Source organism: Suncus etruscus, chromosome 9 (genome assembly GCF_024139225.1).
Source record: "Suncus etruscus isolate mSunEtr1 chromosome 9, mSunEtr1.pri.cur, whole genome shotgun sequence".
Classification (NCBI taxonomy): Eukaryota; Metazoa; Chordata; class Mammalia; order Eulipotyphla; family Soricidae; genus Suncus; species Suncus etruscus.
The window spans coordinates 34,317,466-34,338,363 of NC_064856.1; the positions used below are offsets into that span (position 1 = coordinate 34,317,466).

Consider the following 20,898-nt stretch of genomic DNA (forward strand, 5'->3'; position numbering starts at 1 on the left):
CTCCTGGCAGGCTCATTGACCATATGGGATGCCGGGATTCGAACCACCATCCTTCTGCATGCAAGGCAAACACCCTACCTCCATGCTATCTCTCCAGCTCCTTTATCACCTTTTTCTTTCCTTTTTTTTTTTTTTGGTTTTTGGGCCACACCTGATGATCACTCAGGGGGGTTACTCCTGGCTATGTGCTCAGAAGTTGCTCCTGCCTTGAGGGACCATATGGGATGCTGGGGGATCGAACCTTGGTCTGTCCTAGGCTAGCGCTGGCAAGGCAGACACCTTACCTCTAGCGCCACCGCGCCAGCCCCTTTTATTACCTTTTTCTAGGGCAGTATGATAGCAGACATGCCCACCATTTATTTTGTATGCTTTAAATAATGATTGATGAATATAGGAAGCACAGAGACAATAATTTATGACTCTTCTAACTTTATAAAGGGCATTCAAAGAAGGGACATAAGACATTTGAATATAATCTGCTATTATGTGAATATGTGTCTCCAAAACTCATTCCTAATCCCGCAAAATTGATTGCATCCAGAGAGAGGGTCTTTTGGGACAGGCTTATTCGGTCTTGCAGGTTTTTTTCATGACTTAAGTTTGTGCCTTTATACAAACAACTTCTTCATGGGGTCGGAGCCATAGCATAGCAGGTAGGTCATTTGCCTTGCATGCAACTAACTGATCAGGGTTCAAACCTCGGCATCCCATATAGTCCCCTGAGACTGCCAGGAGTAATTTCTGAGCACAGAGCCAGGAATAAGCCCTGAGTGCCACTGCATGTGGCCCAGAAACCAAAAACAAACAAACAAATAAACAAACAAACAAATAAATGAAAGACTTCATCAAGATTCCTAATCAACATGAGGGCATAGCACAAACCAATGATTTATAATTAGTTTATGTTAGCAGAGTGACTAATGAATTTTAAGTTCTCTAAAGTTGGTAATTATCAACCAGATTATATGTAATGTTATCTCTTGCTGTCCTAGTCACTTTATAATGATTTAAATGTTTTTTCTTATAAATAGTGTCCAGTTTTATAAGTTATAATCATTTTTTAAAATTTTAGATTTCTCTTTAGCTAGATATATGTTTCATAAATTGATTTAACATTAGGAATATATATTACAAACTGATTAGAATATTAACCTATCCTGTAGCATTTTTGTATAATTTATAAAGATAATGACCATGTCCAAGATTCTTTGCTAACTTTTTGTGTTTTTGTTCCTTTTCTTTTGTCCTTTATTGGTATTTGGGGGATGGGGTGGGGAGGGTCACATCTGGCAGTGCTCAGGGTTTACTTCTGACCCTATCCTCAGGGAAAACTCATGATGGGGCTTAGAGGATTTTATAGGACATCAGACAAGTGCCCTGCCCATGTACTATCACTCTGGCTCCTGTGGTATTTATATAAAATAAAAATGTGTGTAATTTAAAATAAAATTTTAAATTCACAGTGAGCTACACAGGGACAAAGTTGTTCTTGATTTAATTTTAGTCATACAATGTGCAAGATCCCCCATACAATGTGCAAGACCCCCATCTCTTCACCAGTGCACATTTCCTGCCACAATTGTCCCCAATTTCCTGCCTCCTCTCACCTCTTGCCCTTTCCCCTTCCTGTCTCTCTGGCAGAAATTTTTTTGGGGGGCACACCCAGTGGTATTCAGGGTTATTCCTGGCTCTACACTCAGAAATTATTCCTGGCTCAGAAATTACTCCAGGTTCGGAGTACCATATTGGATTGCAAGGGATCCAACCAGAGTTGGCCAAGTGCAAGGCAAATTTCCTATACGCTGTGCTATTGCTCTAGCCCTAGCAGACATATTTTCACTTTCCTTTTTTCTCTCTTCTCTTACTCTTTTTTGACATTGATTTGCAAAAAAAAAAAAAAAAAGGGGGGGTATCATCCATATCACTTTACCCTCTTTCAGTACCTAGTTTTTGTTCAGAGTGATCATTTCCAACTACCGTTGTTATAGGAGTCTCTTTTTTGCCCTATCTGTACTTTCCCTTTCTTTGTGTCAAGCTTCCTACTATGGAACAGTCTTCCTGGCCCTCATTATATTTTTAAAGATCACTTACATGGCTCAGCCATATAAATTTTTGCCTTGCATCTAGTGAAGAACCAGGCACCATAAACACACAGGCATGTACACACAATACACAAATAACATGTTATTTATGTTTTTTTATGCGCTATTAATTTGGGGATAGAACAGTTGAAAATGTGTTAAAATAATGATTCTTCATTAATTTATTTTAAGTAACTTACACATTTATCTTTTATCTAAATATAAACCACCAATGTGATATCACCAGTGTGTCTCATCTCCCTTCCTCCTTGTGTTCTCCCTTTCCTGCCACCTTGGCAGGCACATTACAGAGTTTGGTGGTTGCATGTTAGATTGCATTCTTTCAGTATTGTTGAGCCTGTGTTTTGGATGTGTAGCAGCTATACCACATATACCTATCCCCAATATAAATGAAGTCCTGATGCTTGTTCCTCTATTACTTTCCTTTCTTATCACCTTTGTTCCTGCATTGATTATTTTTTCCTTCTGGGGTCAAGGGTGATATTATTACATTATATTTCTTCATCCAGTTACTTTATATACCACAGATAAGTGAGATCATCTTGTGCTTATTTTTCTTTTGACTTAGTTTAGTCAACACAGTATCTCCAGTTCCAACCATGTTGCAGCAAATTGCATGATTTCATTATTTCTTTTAGTTGCATAATATTCCATTATGTATATAGACCATATCTTCATAATCTATTCATCTGCTGTTGGACAGCTAGGTTGATTCCATTTTTTAGCTGTTGTACTTATTGCAATAATTCATAATGATGTGCTTTCATGCTTTTGAATGAAAGTGTTTTAAGTCGTGGGGATAGATACCCAAAAGTGGAATTGCTGGGTCATGTGACATTACTGGGTCTTATTGTAAGTTTACTGAGATCTAGTCATACCATTTCCCACAGGATTGAACTAGACAACATTCCTGCCAGCAGTGGATGAGTGGTCCTTTATAACCACATCTTAGCCAGCACATTTTTTGTTTTGGGTCATGATTTTTTTCCTGTACTTTTAAAAAAAAGAGAGATGTTCTAAAGAGTAAATAACAATGAAGTTTTAACTGAGCCTAGCTTATAGTAAACTGTAAGTAGCTGTAGTCACAAACATTTTTATTTAATTTCTTTTCTTTTCTTTTTTTTTTTTTTTTTTTTTTTTTTTTGGTTTTTGGGTCAGACCTGGCAGCGCTCAGGGGTTATTCCTGGCTCCAGGCTCAGAAATTGCTCCTGGCAGTCACTGGGGACCATATGGGGCGCCGGGATTCGAACCGATGACCTCCTGCATGAAAGGCAAATGCCTTACCTCCATGCTATCTCTCTGGACCCTTTATTTAATTTCTAACTGGTTAAGATCAGGATTAAAACACTAGGAACAGAAAGATCACATAATAAACTACCTGTTGATGCCATAAACATATTAGTCAAAGGTCTTGAACATTTCAGTGGCACAGAAGTATCTGAAGCATGCAACCGAAACTGTCATAACTACTTTTTTTTTTTTTGTGGTTTTTGGGTCACACCCGGCAGTGCTCAGGGGTTATTCCTGGCTCCAGGCTCAGAAATTGCGCCTGGCAGGCACGGGAGACCCTATGGGGCGCCAGGACTCCAACCATTGACCTCCTGCATGAAAGGCAAACGTCTTACCTCCATGCTATCTCTCCGGCCCCTCATAACTACTTTTTTAAGATGAGTTTGCTAAGGAAGCAGGACAATCTCCTGACACCTTGAAAACAAGCCCAGATTAGGTGAGAGAGAGAGAAACCCAGCAATGTTATCAAGTCCAATTAAGAACAGAGGTGCCCACTCCAGCTTAGACAAATCACACAACTTGGTTGACTCCCAAATTACTGATTAACTTAATTGTTAATTTTACTAAAACAAAACAAAAAAAAAGACAGTTGTTTTAAACTGATAGCTTACTTGGTATATTTTATTGAGCAACAGTCATTTGGAGATTTTAGGTCGAATGTGCTTAGAAGGTAGTCTTTTAGCAATTACAGCTCAGTTTATATAACATGAATGAGGTAATACTTTAAAAAATCAGGCACTATTTAAAAATATATTTTTATAATTTAAGTATTTTATATTAAAATATTTTTAAAATTTTGTTTGTTTATTTTTTTGAGGGGGTCACACCTGGCAGCACTCAGGGGTTACTCCTGGCTCTGTGCTCACTCCTGTCAGGCATGGGGATTATATGGGATGCTGGAATTTGAACTACTGTTTGTTCTGGATCGGCTGCATGCAAGGCAAATGCCCTTTTGCTGTGCTATTTCTTCAGCCCATATTAAAATATTTTAAAAGTACTTAAAATACTTAAAAATTTAGGCACTATTATTTACAAAGCTATTAATAGCAGAACTTTGGGCATACAATATTCCAGTTTCACATCTACCACTTGTTTCAGGTCCCGTCACCAATATCTTCCTTTACTAGAAATATATTTTCATTTTTTAAATGAAAAATTGAATGAAATTTACCTTATCATAATGTGAGTCCTCCCCTCTTTTCTGTTTTCATTTTCAACACATTTGCAGTGTAGAATATCTAAATTTATTCTTTAGTCCTTGATTATTTAATTTTTGTCTCATTTTGAATTTATCCAACTGATGAGATTCCCTTTTTACCTCCTGATTCTGATTATCAACAGAATATTGAAATGGCAGTTGATTTTACTAATTGTTTTTCAGCGGATTATTTGGCTCAGGCATTTGATTCTCTTTGTTTGGACTTGAAGACGGATGAAGGAAAAGCCTTATTTTTGGAGTATCAAGCTGTTCCAGTAATATTAAGTCATCTAAGAATATCTAATAAAGGACTCCTATCCAATGTCATTGATAGTTTGCTTCAGATGACAGTGGAATCTAGTAAGTTTCTAACTTTTATGTACATATATTACAGTGAAATTATTTTATTTTATTTATTTATTTATTTATTTTTGTTTTTTGGGTCACACCCGGCGTTGCTCAGGGGTGACTCCTGGCTGTCTGCTCAGAAATAGCTCCTGGTAGGCACGGGGGACCATATGGGACACCAGGATTCGAACCAACCACCTTTGGTCCTAGGATGGCTGTTTGCAAGGCAAACACCGCTGTGCTATCTCTCCAGGCCCTGAAATAATTTTATTATCTCTTGAATATAAATCTATTGCATCTATCTAATGCTTAAAGTATTTTTTTTGTTTTTGACTTTGTTTTTTTTTGGGGGGGTCACACCCAGTGACACTCAGGGGTTACTCCTGGCTATGTATTCAGAAATCGCTTCTGGCTTGGGGGACTATATGGGACTCCAGGGATCAAACCCAGATCTATCCTGGGTCAGCCATATGCAAGGCAAATGCCCTACCGCTGCGCTATCGCGCTGGTCCCTGCTTAAAGTATTTTTTTAACAGTTTTGTAGTACTTAGTAAGAGTGTCAGTCAAAAAAATCTCCCAGTTAGTGGGCTCTTGATCTGAACACAAGAAGAATAACATGATTGAATTAAACTGTGAAAACTACTTTTATTTTCCCAAGCCAATGAGTTTATACAAATCGTTCAAATTAAAATTACTAAAGGGTTGGTACATTACTTGAAGATTGTACCTCATCTCTGTTTTTTTTTTTTTTGTTTGTTTGTTTTTTGTTTTGTTTTATTTTGATTTGGTTTGGTTTTTGGGCCACACCCGGCGGTACTCAGGGGTTATTCCTGGCTGTCTTCTCAGAAATAGCTCCTGGCAGGCACGGGGGACCATATGGGACACCGGGATTCAAACCAACCACCTTAAGTCCTGGATCGGATGCTTGCAAGGCAAACACCGCTATGCTATCTCTCTGGGCCCATTCTCTGGGTTTTTAATCATCTCCCCACTCAGATCTGTCATGTTATGGCCTAGGATTTTGTGGTGATGTGACCTGCAGCCTGGTACTATAGTTTAAGTACTGTAGTGAACAATGATGTGCATTTTGAATGAATGCTTTTTGTGTGCTGGGGGCAGATATCTAGGAGTGAGATTGATGAGTTGTATTATTATAACACAATAAATAATAATAAATAACAATACATTATTAGTTTACTGAGAAATCTTCGTACTATTTTTTTTTTTTTGGTATTTGAGCCATTCTTTATCCCTTTTTTCAGGCTCAGTTATTTGCAGTACTGTTACTGAAGGGGTATAACGCATATCTCTTTACTTCCTTTCAGTAACTCCTAGTTTTTATCAAGAGATCATTTCCAACTATTATTGTCATAGTAATTCCTTTATTGTTCTAATGCACTGACTCTCCCCATCATTTCTTTTGTCTTTGGGTATTATTCTTATACTTTTGTTTTATATATCTTGTAGATGAGAATGATCATTCTATGCCTGTCACTCTCTCTCTGACTCATTTCACTCAGCATGATACTCTCCATGTAATAAGCAAATTTCATGATTTGCTTTTTCCTAATAGCTGCATAGTATTTCATTTGAGATATGCCATATTTCCTTATGTTCCTTATTTCCATTTGTTTTCGGGCACTTGGGTTCTTTAAAAAAAATTCTGGTAACTGTGAATAGTTATAAATGAGCATAGGAGTTTAGATGCTATTTCTGCATTGTGTTTTGGGATACTAGAATATTTTCCTAGGAGTAGTATTGCTGGGTCATATGGAAGTTAAATTTCTAGTTTTTTTTTTAATTTATTTAAACACCTTAATTACATACATGATTGTGTTTGGGTTTCAGTCATGTAAAGAACACCACCCATCACCAGTGCAACATTCCCATCACCAATGTCCCAAATCTCCCTTCGCCCCACCCGACCCCCGCCTGTACTCTAGACAGGCTCTCCATTTTCCTCATACATTCTCATTATTAGGACAGTTCAAAATGTAGTTATTTCCCTAACTAAACTCATCACTCTTTGTGGTGAGCTTCCTGAGGTGAGCTGGAACTTCCAGCTCTTTTCTCTTTTGTGTCTGAAAATTATTATTACAAGGGTGTCTTTCATTTTTCTTAAAACCCATAGATGAGTGAGACCATTCTGCGTTTTTCTCTCTCTCTCTGACTTATTTCACTCAGCATAATAGATTCCGTGTACATCCATGTATAGGAAAATTTCATGACTTCATCTATCCTGACAGCTGCATAATATTCCATTGTGTATATGTACCACAGTTTCTTTAGCCATTCGTCTGTTGAAGGGCATCTTGGTTGTTTCCAGAGTCTTGCTATGGTAAATAGTGCTGCAATGAATATAGGTGTAAGGAAGGGGTTTTTGTATTGTATTTTTGTGTTCCTAGGGTATATTCCTAGGAGTGGTATAGCTGGATCGTATGGGAGCTCGATTTCCAGTTTTTGGAGGAATCTCCATATCGCTTTCCATAAAGGTTGAACTAGACGGCATTCCCACCAGTAGTGGATAAGAGTTCCTTTCTCTCCACATCCCCGCCAACACTGTTTATTCTCATTCTTTGTGATGTGTGCCATTCTCTGGGGTGTGAGGTGGTATCTCATCGTTGTTTTGATTTGCATCTCCCTGATGATTAGTGATGTGGAACATTTTTTCATGTGTCTTTTGGCCATGTGTATTTCTTCTTTGTCAAAGTGTCTGTTCATTTCTTCTCCCCATTTTTTGATGGGGTTAGATGTTTTTTTCTTGTAAAGTTCTGTCAGTGCCTTGTATATTTTGGAGATTAGCCCCTTATCTGATGGGTATTGGGTGAATAGTTTCTCACACTCAGTGGGTGGCTCTTGTATCCTGGGCACTATTTCCTTTGAGGTGCAGAAGCTTCTCAGCTTAATATATTCCCATCTGTTAATCTCTGCTTTCACTTGTTTGGAGAGTGCAGTTTCCTCCTTGAAGATGCCTGTAATGTCCTGGAGTGTTTTGCCTATGTGCTGTTCTATATATCTTATGGTTTTGGGGCTGATATCGAGGTCTTTAATCCATTTGGATTTTACCTTCGTACATGATGTTAGCTGGGGGTCTAAGTTCAATTTTTTGCAAGTGGCTATCCAATTGTGCCAACACCACTTGTTGAAGAGGCTTTCCTTGCTCCATTTAGGATTTCCTGCTCCTTTATCAAAAATTAGGTGGTTGTATGTCTGGGGAACATTTTCTCAGTATTCAAGCCTATTCCACTGATCTGAGGACCTATCCTTATTCCAATACCATGCTGTTTTGATAACTGTTGCTTTGTAGTACAGTTTAAAGTTGGGGAAAGTAATTCCTCCCATATTCTTTTTCCCAATGATTGCTTTAGCTATTTGAGGGTGTTTATTGTTCCAAATGAATTTCAAAAGTGCCTGATCCACTTCTTTGAAGAATGTCATGGGTATCTTTAGAGGGATGGCATTAACTCTATATAATGCCTTGGGGAGTATTGCCATTTTGATGATGTTAATCCTGCCAATCCATGAGCAGGGTATGCATTTCCATTTCCGTGTGTCCTCTCTTATTTCTTGGAGCAGAGTTTTATACTTTTCTTTGTATAGGTGCTTCACATATTTAGTCAAGTTGATTCCAAGATATTTGAGTTTGTGTGGCACTATTGTGAATGGGGTTGTTTTCTTAATGTCCATTTCATCCTTATTACTATTGGTGTATAGAAAGGCCATTGATTTTTGTGTGTTAATTTTGTAGCCTGCCACCTTGCTATATGAGTCTATTGTTTCTAGAAGCTTTTTGATAGAGTCTTTAGGGTTTTCTAAGTAGAGTATCATGTCATCTGCAAACAGTGAGAGCTTGACTTCTTCCTTTCCTATCTGGATTCCCTTGATATCCTTTTCTTGCCTAATCGCTATAGCAGGTACTTCCAGTGCTATGTTGAATAGGAGTGGTGAGAGAGGACAGCCTTGTCTTGTGCCAGAATTTAGAGGGAAGGCTTTCAGTTTTTCTCCATTGAGGATAATATTTGCCACTGGCTTGTGGTAGATGGCCTTCACTATATTGAGAAAGGTTCCCTCCATTCCCATCTTGCTGAGAGTTTTGATCAAGAATGGTGTTGGACCTTATCAAATGCTTTCTCTGCATCTATTGATATGATCATGTGGTTTTTATTTTTCTTGTTATTGATGTTGTGTATTATGTTGATAGATTTACGGATGTTAAACCAGCCTTGCATTCCTGGGATGAAACCTACTTGATCGTAGTGGATGATCTTTTTAACGAGGCATTGAATCCTATTTGCCAGGATTTTGTTGAGGATCTTTGCATCTGCATTCATCAGTGATATTGGTCTGTAATTTTCTTTTTTGGTAGCATCTCTGTCTGGTTTAGGTATCAAGGTGATGTTGGCTTCATAAAAGCTATTTGGAAGTGTTTCTGTTTGTTCAATTTCATGAAAGAGTCTTGCCAAGATTGGCAGTAGTTCCTCTTGGAAAGTTTGATAGAATTCATTAGTGAATCCATCTGGGCCTGGGCTTTTGTTTTTCGGCAGACATTTGATTACTGTTTTAATTTCATCAATGGTGATGGGGGTGTTTAGATATGCTACATCCTCTTCCTTCAACCGTGGAAGATTATAAGAGTCCAAGAATTTATCCGTTTCTTCCAGGTTCTCATTTTTAGTGGCGTAGAGTTTTTCAAAGTAGTTTCTGATTACCCTTTGAATATCTGTCATATCAGTAGTGATCTCTCCTTTTTCATTCCTGATACGAGTTATCAAGTTTCTCTCTCTCTCTTTCTTTGTTAGGTTTGCCAGTGGTCTATCAATCTTGTTTATTTTTTCAAAGAACCAACTTCTGCTTTCGTTGATCTTTCGGATTGTTTTTTGAGTTTCCACTTCGTTGATTTCTGCTCTCAGCTTTGTTATTTCCTTCTGTCTTCCTATTCTTGGGTCCTTTTGTTGAGCATTTTCTAGTTCTATTAGCTGTGTCATTAAGCTACTCAGGTAAGCTCCTTCTTCCTTCCTGATGTGTGCTTGCAAAGCTATAAATTTTCCTCTCAGTACTGCTTTTGCTGTGTCCCATAAGTTCTGATAGTTTGTGTCTTTATTGTCATTTGTTTCCAGGAACCTTTTTATTTCCTCCTTGATTTCATCTCGGACCCACTGGTTATTGAGCATGAGGCTGTTTAACTTCCAGGTGTTAAAGTGTTTCTTCTGAGTCCCTTTGGAGTTCACAAATAATTTCAGAGCCTTGTGGTCAGCGAAGGTAGTCTGCAAAATTTCTATCCTCTTGATCTTATGGAGGTATGTTTTATGTGCCAGCATGTAGTCTATCCTGGAGAATGTCCCATGTACATTGGAGAAGAATGTGTATCCAGGTTTCTGGGGATGGAGTGTCCTATATATATCCACTAGGCCTCTTTCTTCCATTTCTCTCCTCAGGTCTAGTATATTCTTGTTGGGTTTCAGTCTGGTTGACCTATCCAGTGTTGACAAAGCCGTGTTAAGGTCCCCCACAATTATTGTGTTGTTGTTGATATTATTTTTCAGATATGTCAACAGTTGTATTAAATATTTTGCTGGCCCCTCATTCGGTGCATATATGTTTAGGAGAGTGAATTCTTCCTGCTCTACGTACCCCTTGATTAATATAAAATGTCCATCTTTGTCCCTTACAACCTTCCTGAGTATAAAGTTTGCATTATCTGATATTAGTATGACCACTCCAGCTTTTTTATGGGTGTTGTTTGCTTGGCTAATTTTTCTCCAGCCTTTTATTTTGAGTCTATGTTTGTTCTGACTATTCAGGTGCGTTTCTTGTAGGCAGCAGAAGGTTGGATTGAGTTTTTTGATCCATTTAGCCACTCTGTGTCTCTTAACTGGTGCATTTAGTCCATTGACGTTGAGAGAAAGAATTGTCCTGGGATTTAACGCCATCTTTATTTCAAAATTTGGTGTGTCTTTTGGGTAGTCTTGTCTTAGATTAGGTCTTTCAGTTTTTCTCTTAAGACTGGTTTCGTGTCTGTGAAGTTTCTGAGCTGTTTTTTGTCTGCGAAGCTATGTATTCTTCCGTCAAACCGGAAAGTGAGTTTTGCTGGGTATAGTATTCTGGGTGAAGCATTCATTTCATTCAGTCTTGTCACAATATCCCACCACTGCTTTCTGGCATTGAGTGTTTCTGGTGACAGGTCTGCTGTAAATCTCAGGGAAGCTTGCTTGAACGTGATTTCCCCTTTTGATCTTGCTGTTTTCAGAATTCTGTCTCTATCTGTGGGATTTGTCATTGTGACTAGGATGTGTCTTGGAGTGGTTTTTCTGGGGTCTCTTTTGGTTGGTACTCTTCGGGCATGCAGGATTTGATCACATATATTCTTTAGCTCTGGAAGTTTCTCTTTAATGATGTTCTTGACCGTTGATTCTTCCTGGAAATTTTCTTCCTGGGTCTCTGGGACTCCAATGATTCTTAAGTTGTTTCTGTTGATCTTATCATAGACTTCTATTTTCATCTGTTCCCATTCTTTGACTAATTTTTCCATTGTCTGCTCATTTGCTTTAAGTTTTTTGTCCAATCTCTCCTGCTGTATGGAATTGTTATGTATCTCATCTTCCACAGCACCAAGTCTATTCTCAGCTTCTGATACCCTGTCCCAGAGCTTATCCATTTTGTCATTCACTTCGTTTACTGACTTTTTCAGTCCTGTTAGTTGACATGTTATTTCAGTTTGGAGTTTTGTGATTTCTGTCTTCATATTTTCTTGGTTCTTATTAGTGTTCTGTTCAATTTGATCCATGGTTTCTTGGAGTCCGTTGAGCATCTTCCATATTGCTAGTCTAAAGTCCTTATCTGAGAGGTTGATTAGTTGGTTGGTCATTATCTGGTCCTCAGAATTGTCATCTTCATTCTCTATGTCTGATGCTGGCCTGCGTTGTTTCCCCATTGTCACACTTGTATTGTGGGTTTTTCTACGTGTTGTGGTGGTATTCATTGTCTATATGATGCAGGCAGCACACTTCTCTGGCTCCTCCCTTTCTGGATGGGCTGACTTGCCTCTAAGGGAGGGGAGTCCTCCGTGGATGAAGCCTCAAACTGGGTCAAATCTTAGGCCCGAGCATGCAACAGAGAAGACAGTCCAGAGAGAAATGTTTGCTTCTGTGATATAGCACCGTTCTTAGTGTAATTTTTACTTCTTGTTGCAATGGTGTTCTTTCCTTAGAAAGAGTGCACGGCCGTGTAGCGAAGCGGAGCGGCCGTGCTCTGCTGGAGCCTCTTTTTGCCCCACTCGTAAGAGTTTCACGCAAGAGGACAGTAGACAGACATAGACAGGTCACACTCACAGTTTTTCACAGTTGGGCCCCACTGGGCCGGTCGGTGTACTTTCGCGGATTTTCCCCGCCTGGTGTCGCACACAGGGAGCTGGCTTTTGCAAAGCTTAGCCGGTTTTCTTGCTCTGTAGTCCCTCCCTGAAAATGGCGTCTGGGCGAGCGAGGTTTCTGGAGCCTCTTTTTGCCCCACTCGCAAGAGTTTCACGCAAGAGGACAGTAGACAGACATAGACAGGTCACACTCACAGTTTTTCACAGTTGGGCCCCACTGGGCCGGTGTACTTTCGCGGATTTTCCCCGCCTGGTGTCACACACAGGGAGCCGGCTTTTGCAAAGCTTAGCCGGTTTTCATGCTCTGTAGTCCCTCCCTGTAAATGGCGTCTGGGCGAGCGAGGTTTCTGGAGCCTCTTTTTGCCCCACTCGCAAGAGTTTCACGCAAGAGGACAGTAGACAGACATAGACAGGTCACACTCACAGTTTTTCACAGTTGGGCCCCACTGGGCCGGTCGGTGTACTTTCGCGGATTTTCCCCGCCTGGTGTCGCACACAGGGAGCCGGCTTTTGCAAAGCTTAGCCGGTTTTCTTGCTCTGTAGTCCCTCCCTGAAAATGGCGTCTGGGCGAGCGAGGTTTCTGGAGCCTCTTTTTGCCCCACTCGCAAGAGTTTCACGCAAGAGGACAGTAGACAGACATAGACAGGTCACACTCACAGTTTTTCACAGTTGGGCCCCACTGGGCCGGTCGGTGTACTTTCGCGGATTTTCCCCGCCTGGTGTCACACACAGGGAGCCGGCTTTTGCAAAGCTTAGCCGGTTTTCATGCTCTGTAGTCCCTCCCTGTAAATGGCGTCTGGGCGAGCGAGGTTTCTGGAGCCTCTTTTTGCCCCACTCGCAAGAGTTTCACGCAAGAGGACAGTAGACAGACATAGACAGGTCACACTCACAGTTTCTCACAGTTGGGCCCCACTGGGCCGGTGTACTTTCGCAGATTTTCCCCGCCTGGTGTCACACACAGGGAGCCAGCTTTTGCAAAGCTTAGCCGGTTTTCATGCTCTGTAGTCCCTCCAAATTTCTAGTTTTTTGAGAAATGTCTATATTGTTTTCTGAAAAGGTTGCGTCAGTTGACATTCTCACCAGCAGTGAAAGAGAGTCCCTTTCTTCCCACATTTATACCAGCACTGGTTGTTCTTGTTCTTTTTGATTATGCAAGTTACTGTGGTGTGAGATGATCTTTTATTATTTTCATCTCCTGAAAATATATAGCCCCTGATGATTAATGATGTGGTTCATTTATATATATATGTATATATATGGACCATGTACACAAATGAGTGCAAACTTCTGTCTATCCCTCTCCTTTGATTCATTTTGCTCAGGATAATACTCTCCATATACCCATGTGTAAGCAAATTTAATGACTACATGAAACTAAAAAAACTTCTGTATGCTTGAAATTACTTCTGGAAGGCTCTCAGAACCATATGGAATGCCAGGGATTGAACCTGGGTTGCCTGTATGCCTCTGTGCTATCACTCTGGCCCCCAAAAAATAAAAACTTCTGTACCTTAAAGAAAATAATAACCGGTATACAAAGACTGCTCATAGATTGGAAGAAACTGTTTACCCAATACCCATCTGATAAGGGGTTAATCTCAAGATATATGGTTCTATTAGAGCTTAGCAAGAAAAAATAAATATGTAGCCCCATCAAAAAATAGGGAGACGAGATGAACAGAAACTTTTTAATTCATTTTGAGGACTCTTTAATTTTTCTTTGACTGAAGGTCATTTAATTGTATGGTGTTCAGTTTTTAAATCTTAGAGCTTTCCCTGGAATTTTTATAGTTATTTTCTTCTTCTGTGGCACTGAGGTTTAAAAGGATTTCTATTTTTGTGACTTTATGGATACTCAAATTGTGCCCCAGTATATGCTCTATTTTGAAAAATGTTCTATTTATATTTGAGCAAATATGGTATTTGGCTTTGGGAGAATGGGGAGCAGTATCCTAAATAGATCCTAATAGATCAAGTCTATTGATCCCAATTCTAGTTACTCTAAATTTAGTACTGCTTGGTTCTTGTTTGATTGATTTTTCCAATGATGAGAATGTCTTCCACAACTTCAGTTGCTGCCAATGTATCTCCACAGGTGTTTTAGCAGTTGCTTTATAAACTTTGCTTCTCTTCCACCCCTTCTTGATGAGTTACATTTTTTTAATCTCTTGCTAATTTAACTATTATATAATGCCTATCATTTTCTCATTTTTATTTGGACTCCTTATCCAGCAGTGCTTGGGAGCTTCTTCTGTATATGCTCCAGCTCACTCCCAACTATGTTCAAGGACCATGTGGTGTCAGGGATTAAACTTGGAACTCTTGTATATGTACTCAGTCTGAAACTACCTGTTTCCTCTTATTTTAGTTTGAATACAATTTGATCTTATATAAGTATGGGAACAAACAAGTTCCTGCTTGTTTTAGTTTACTATTAGTCTTTATGATTGTTCTCAAACCTTTTGCCCTGAGCCCATGTGTCTATCATGAGTCTATCTCTGCTGATCAACAGATAGTTGAATTTTTTTCTTATCCATTCAGCCATTCTTTATTATATTTGGGGTGGAAGGGTCACACCTGGTGGTGCTCAGGTGGGCTCAGGGACCATATGGGATACCAGGAATCGAACCAGGGTCAGCCACATGCAAGACTAACACCCTTTCCACTGTACTATCACTCCAGCCCAGTGTATATTTTTACAGTAGAACTCATCCCATTGACATTTAGATAAATTATTGATATCAAAATTATTTCGTTACTATTTTTCTATGAAGAATTTTTTTGGGGTTTTCCATTGAACAATTTTTTTTTAATAGAAGGTATTCTTTGCAGAATTAGATTAGGTGTAACAAATGGATTCAGTTATTTATCTGAGAATGTCACTCATTCAAATGTGAATGATATTCTTTTTGTTTTGTGCTCACAATCACTCCTTATGATACTTGGGACACTATTTGTATCAGGAATTGAAAGAGATTGGTTGAGAACAAGGCAAGTGCCCAACCTGTGGTACTACTCTCACCCAATATTCTCTATTTAAAAACAAAGTTCTTCTATCATCTTTTATTATTATTGTTGTATGTCTGTCTTCTAGGCCACTGATTTGATTTAAGCTTCTTCTATTCTGTTCATAAGTCCTATTACATTTATATTTAGCTCCTTTTATTTCTATCTTATTGAATTATTTCATTAAAGAGTTCTTTTATCAAAGAGTTTGTCTTTCTTCAAAGAGTTTATTGAATCTCTTCCAGGTAATTCAGTGAACACCAAGAGTATTGCTGCTCTGAGGTCATTCTTTTTTTTGGGGGGGGGGTTTCCACCCAGTTATTTTTAGGGGTTTTTACTCCTTGCTCTGCACTCAGAAATCACTCCTGGCAGTGCTCAGAAACCTTTTGGAATGCTGTACCCAGGTTAGCCACACACAAGGCAAGCACCTTAACTGTTGTACTATCACCATAGCCCCTCTGAAGTCTTTCTTGGGCAGGTTAGAAAATTATGATTTAGGTGAGGACAATCCCAAATTCCATTCACTTCTACCGATACATCTGAATTCTTTAATATTTTTATTGTTGTTGGTATTTTGTAGAAATATGTAGCTCTGTCTTCTAATCGATTAAAGTAGTGATTCAATGCTCCCATTTGCAGTATCAGGCTAGCGCCTGTTATCTACTAATAATTTGCAGCGCAGATGCTGTGTAAGTGTTAATTAAATGTTTGCAGAGCTTGAATTGTGACTCTATGTTGTGCAGACTTAGATAACAATAGGGGGAAGCTTCAGGAGCTTGTATGGATAATGTCCTGATCTCTACCTGAATTTAGTCGCTGGTGCCTGGCAGCCGATTTGGTATCATAATCTAATGTGCTTGATCAGTTACTGAAGATTGTGGACACCTATACTCATTCAGCAATGCTGGAGATTGAACCAGGTTGGACCATATGCAAGGCAAATGCCCTACCCACTGTATACCACTCTGGCTCCTGAAGAGCGTATTCTCACATTCTCATTCTCATTGTTCATCTGTCTGTTCAGTTTTTTTCCCAGTTTTTTTGTTTTGTTTTGTTTTTGTTTTTGGGTCACACCCAGTGGCGCTCAGGTGTTACTCCTGGCTATCTGCTCAGAAGTAGGTCCTGGCAGGCACGGGGGACATATGGGACGCTGGGATTCGAACCAACCACCTTAGATCCTGGGCCGGCTGCTTGCAAGGCAAAAGCCACTGTGCTATCTTTTCAGCCCCCTTTTCCCAGTTTTAATGGGATTGTTTGTTATTTTGCTTTTACAAGTGTCTTATATGTCTTGGATGTCAATCCTTTGTAAGATGTATGTCGAACAAACATTTTTGCTAGTTTCTAGGTTGTCTTTTTATTCTAGTTACTATTTCTTTTTTTTTTTGGTTTTGGTTTTGGTTTTTGGGTCACACCCGGCAGCGCTCAGGGGTTACTCCTGGCTCTATGCTCAGAAATCGCTCCTGGCAGGCACAGGGGACCATATGGGATGCCGGAATTCGAACCGATGACCTTCTGCCTGAAAGGCAAAAGCCTTACCTTCATGCTATCTCTCCGGCCCCTCTAGTTACTATTTCTTTTGCAATACATAAGCTCCTTAATTTGATGTATTATTTGTTTATTTTTGTTTCTGTTTCCTTTGTCAATGGCATTGAGTCATTGAAGATGCCTCTAAAGTCAAGATCACGTAAGGTTGTTCCTATTTTTTCCTTGATATAATTTATAGATGTATTAATATCAAGGTCATGGAACCATTTTGGATTCACTTTGTAAATAGGTTGAGATAGAGCACCAATTAAAAAAATGGAGGGGTCATACCTGGTAGTGCTCAGGGATCAAAAATCATTCCTGGCGGACTTGGGAGACTACAAGGGTTGCTAGTATTAAAACTGTGTGCAAGGCAACATTATCCCTGCCAGCACTATTTGTTGAAGAGACTTTTTTTGCTCCATTTCATACACATAGATCCTTTTTGAAAGCTAGTTATTCATAACCTGAAGTTTTGTTTCTGAGTTCTCAGTTCTATTCCATGATCTCTCAGATACTTGAATTTTGGGGACATAATTATGTTTGTTATATGTATATTTCACACAAGTAAAACAATTTTGTATTTATCCTTCACTGACTTAATATAAGCACTTCAAGTCTATACATTTTAAAATGAGTGAATCATGTATTATTTTGTATATATCCCACAATTTCTTTATTGAAACACCTGTCTATAGTATTTTGGTTTCTGTGCCTTGGCTATTGTTAATGTAATGCATATTGTGAATGAATATGAATGTAATGAACATAGGGTGTATATATATATATATATATATATATATGTTTAGATTGCTGTTTCACATTCTTAGGATAAATACCTTTTATGGTGTTTCTATGTGTTTTTGGTTTTTTTATTTGGTTGGTTTTTGGACCACACTCAGCAGCACTAATGGATTACTCCTGGCTCTGGAATCAGAAATCACTCCTGACAGGTTTGGGGGACCATGTGGGATACCGGGGATTGAACCTGGGTTTGTTCCCGGTTAGCCACTTGCAAGGCAAACGTCCTACAGCTGTGCTATCTCTCTGCCCCCATGGTTTATTTTTTATTTTTGAGCATTATAAATATCTTTATTTAAGCATGATTACAAGCAATTTTGTAGTTTGGTTTTAGTTATATAAAAAATAAGAACACCCCCCCCCCTTCACCAGTGCAGTATTTCCACAACCAATGCCCTTGATCTCCCTCCTCATCCACCCCTTGCTTGTATTCAAGATAGGCATTCTGTTTCTATCACTCACTACCATTGTCATGCAGTTGTCAGTGTAGTTATTTCTCTAACTGAACTCACCACTCTTTGCGGTAAGCTTCATATTGTGGGCTGGACCTTTCAGCCCTCATCTCTATTGTCTTTGTGTATTATTACAATAATGTTTTTTATTTTTTTAAAACTCATAGATGAGTGAGACTATTCTGTGTCTATCTCTCTCCATCTGACTTATTTTACTCAGCATAATAGTTTCCATGTCCATCTATGTATTGAAAAATTTCATGACATCATTTTTCTGATGGCTGCATAGTATTCCATTATGTATATGTACCACAGTTTCTTTAGTCACTCATCTGTTGTCAGGCATCTGGGTTGTTTCCAAGATATTGTAAATAGTGCTGCAATGAATATAGGTGTGCAGAAGGTCTTTTTATGTTGTGTTTTGTGTCCTTAGGGTATATCCACAGGAATGGTATAGCTGGATCATATGGGAGCTCAATTTCCGGTCTTTTGAGGAATCTCCTGTTCAGCCTTTTTGGAAAACAATATGGAGATTCCTCAAAAAACTGGAAATTGAGCTCCCATATCATCCAGCTATTACCCCCCATGCTTTAATTTTTTTTTTTTTTGGATTTTCGGGCCACACCCATTTGATGCTCAGGGGTTACTCCTGGCTAAGTGCTCAGAAATTATCCCTGGCTTGGGGGGACCATATGGGACACCAGGGGATCGAACCTCGGTCCTTCTTTGGCTAGCGCTTGCAAGGCAGACACCTTACCTCTAGCGCCACCTCGCCAGTCCCCCACTGTTTTAATTTTAACCCTTGCTAACACTGCTTCCTATCTTTATTTTTATGTAGATCATTCCTAAAAGTATAAGGTTATATTTTTCAGTAGCTTTGATTTGAAGTTTCCTCATATAAGGGAGAATGAGCTTTTATTTTTTAAATGCCTCATATTCATCTAAATGTCTGTGTAGTACCTATCCAGTGTTCTTTTTTTTTTTTCTTTTTGATTAGGTGTTTTGTTTTCTTGTTGGATTATATGAGTTATGTATATTTTGCATATTATCCCCTTGTTGGATGTATAATGTGCAGATTTTTTTCCCCCAGCAAATAGGTTTCTTTTCATGTTTTTGATGGTGTCTTTTTCTCTACAAAAGCTTTTTGTTTGGGCCATTTTGTGAAGAGACGAAGAGTGAGCGGTTGGTTGCGAGCAATGTTGGTCATCTCCACCTCCGGCGGCGAATGGTCGACAGGTTCCCGTAGCAAAAAAAAAAAAAAAAGCTTTTTGTTTGGTGGTGTCCCTTTCAAAGCAAAAAATTCACTGCTGTCTCAATTCCACCTATGACTAACTCATTAAGAAAATTAATTTACAGTTTTAAAATATGAGATTTCTGTTAAATCCTACCTAGCAGAAATTTGATTGTAGGAAAATAATTTTATGTTTGGTTTATATAGTTCAACAAGAGCAAGTAAATTTTTCAAGTGATATATATATGATTTTTTTTGGTTTGCTTTTGGGCCACACCTGGCAATTTTCAGGGGTTACTCCTGGTTCTGCCCTGGAATCATTCTCAGGAATCACTCCTGGTAGATCAGGGGACCATGTGGGATGCTGGGATTTGAACTCAGGTCTGCCACGTGCAAGACAAATGCTCTACCTGCTGCTCTATTTCAAGTGGTAATATTTTGCCCCAAAGTTTTAAATATAAAAAGAACAAAAATCGAGATCAGTATTTATTGGTTTACCATATAGCTTCAATATTTTTGTTGTAAATTTCCTTTTAACCTTTTCATAAACAGTAAAATACTTCTGCTTTATTTTACAGAATCTTTGAAGCCTTTCCTAGAAGCCTGTAGCACGACTTTATTTTTTCGTACTTGCTCCGTTTTGCTTCGAACTCCTAAGCTTGATCTTCAAATACTAGAAAAGCTCAGTATTATTCTACAGAAACTTTCCAAAATCAAGTAAGAATTTATATTAAAATTAATTTTCTATTTCTTAGCACAGTTTTTTTTAAGTCTAGTAGTAACCTTCTGGTGAGTCAATCTACTTACCTACTATATAAAGTTGGTATTTTTGTTTGTTTGTTTGTTTGTTTTGGGGCCACATCCGGAGGTGCTCAGGAGTTACTCTTGGCTCTGCACTAAAAAATTGCTCCTGGCAGTCTGGGGGACCAAATGGGATGTTGTGAATCGAACCCAGATCTCTCCCGGGTCGACCACATGTAAGCAAATGCCCTACCACTATTCTATCTTTCAGGCTCCCTAAAGTTGGTATATTTATAATATTTCCTTGGAATGGCATTGTGATCAAGAACTTTCTGATTCTACAGTAATTCAATTTTAATTATGAAAATCATGTAGAAAAACAAAAATCTGAATTTATGAATATTAACATATTGAAAACCATACTTACATGAAACTGGAAGTCAGGTTTCATTCTTATAATTTTTAATTGCTTTATTTAAACACTGTGGTTTCAGAATTGTTCATTCTTGGGTTTAAGTCAGACACTGTATACCATCCTTCACCAGTGCACCCTTCCAGTCACTGTCACTGATATCTCATATTTCTCTCCTACTCTCTCTCTTTCTCCCTCCTTTTTGACACTGTGGTTTGCATAGTTCTTTGGCTGTAGTTTAGATCTCATATTTTTAGTGTTAATGCATTTGTGCTTTGGTATACCACTCTCCCACAGTACAGGTATAAGTGAGACCTCTGACTCTTGTTTCCTCATTACTTTCTTTTCTCTTCTATTTTTTCCATCTTGATTTCTTTCCTTCTCTGCCCTTCACACTGTACTCTGGAGTCTGGGCTTATCTAGGCAT

General features: G+C 38.8%; 1 protein-coding gene across 2 annotated transcripts in view; it reads left to right on the forward strand.

Moving 5' to 3' along the window:
- Positions 1-20,898, forward strand: part of CCDC138 (coiled-coil domain containing 138) — a 113,902-nt gene that overhangs the window by 83,287 nt on the left and 9,717 nt on the right. The window contains exons 15-16 of one of the 2 annotated variants that reach the window (XM_049781367.1): positions 4,774-4,950; positions 19,897-20,035. In XM_049781367.1, the coding sequence (XP_049637324.1) occupies positions 4,774-4,950; positions 19,897-20,035 (316 nt within the window). The remainder of the gene's footprint in view (positions 1-4,773; positions 4,951-19,896; positions 20,036-20,898) is intronic. The other variant, XM_049781368.1, reaches the window with a different exon arrangement.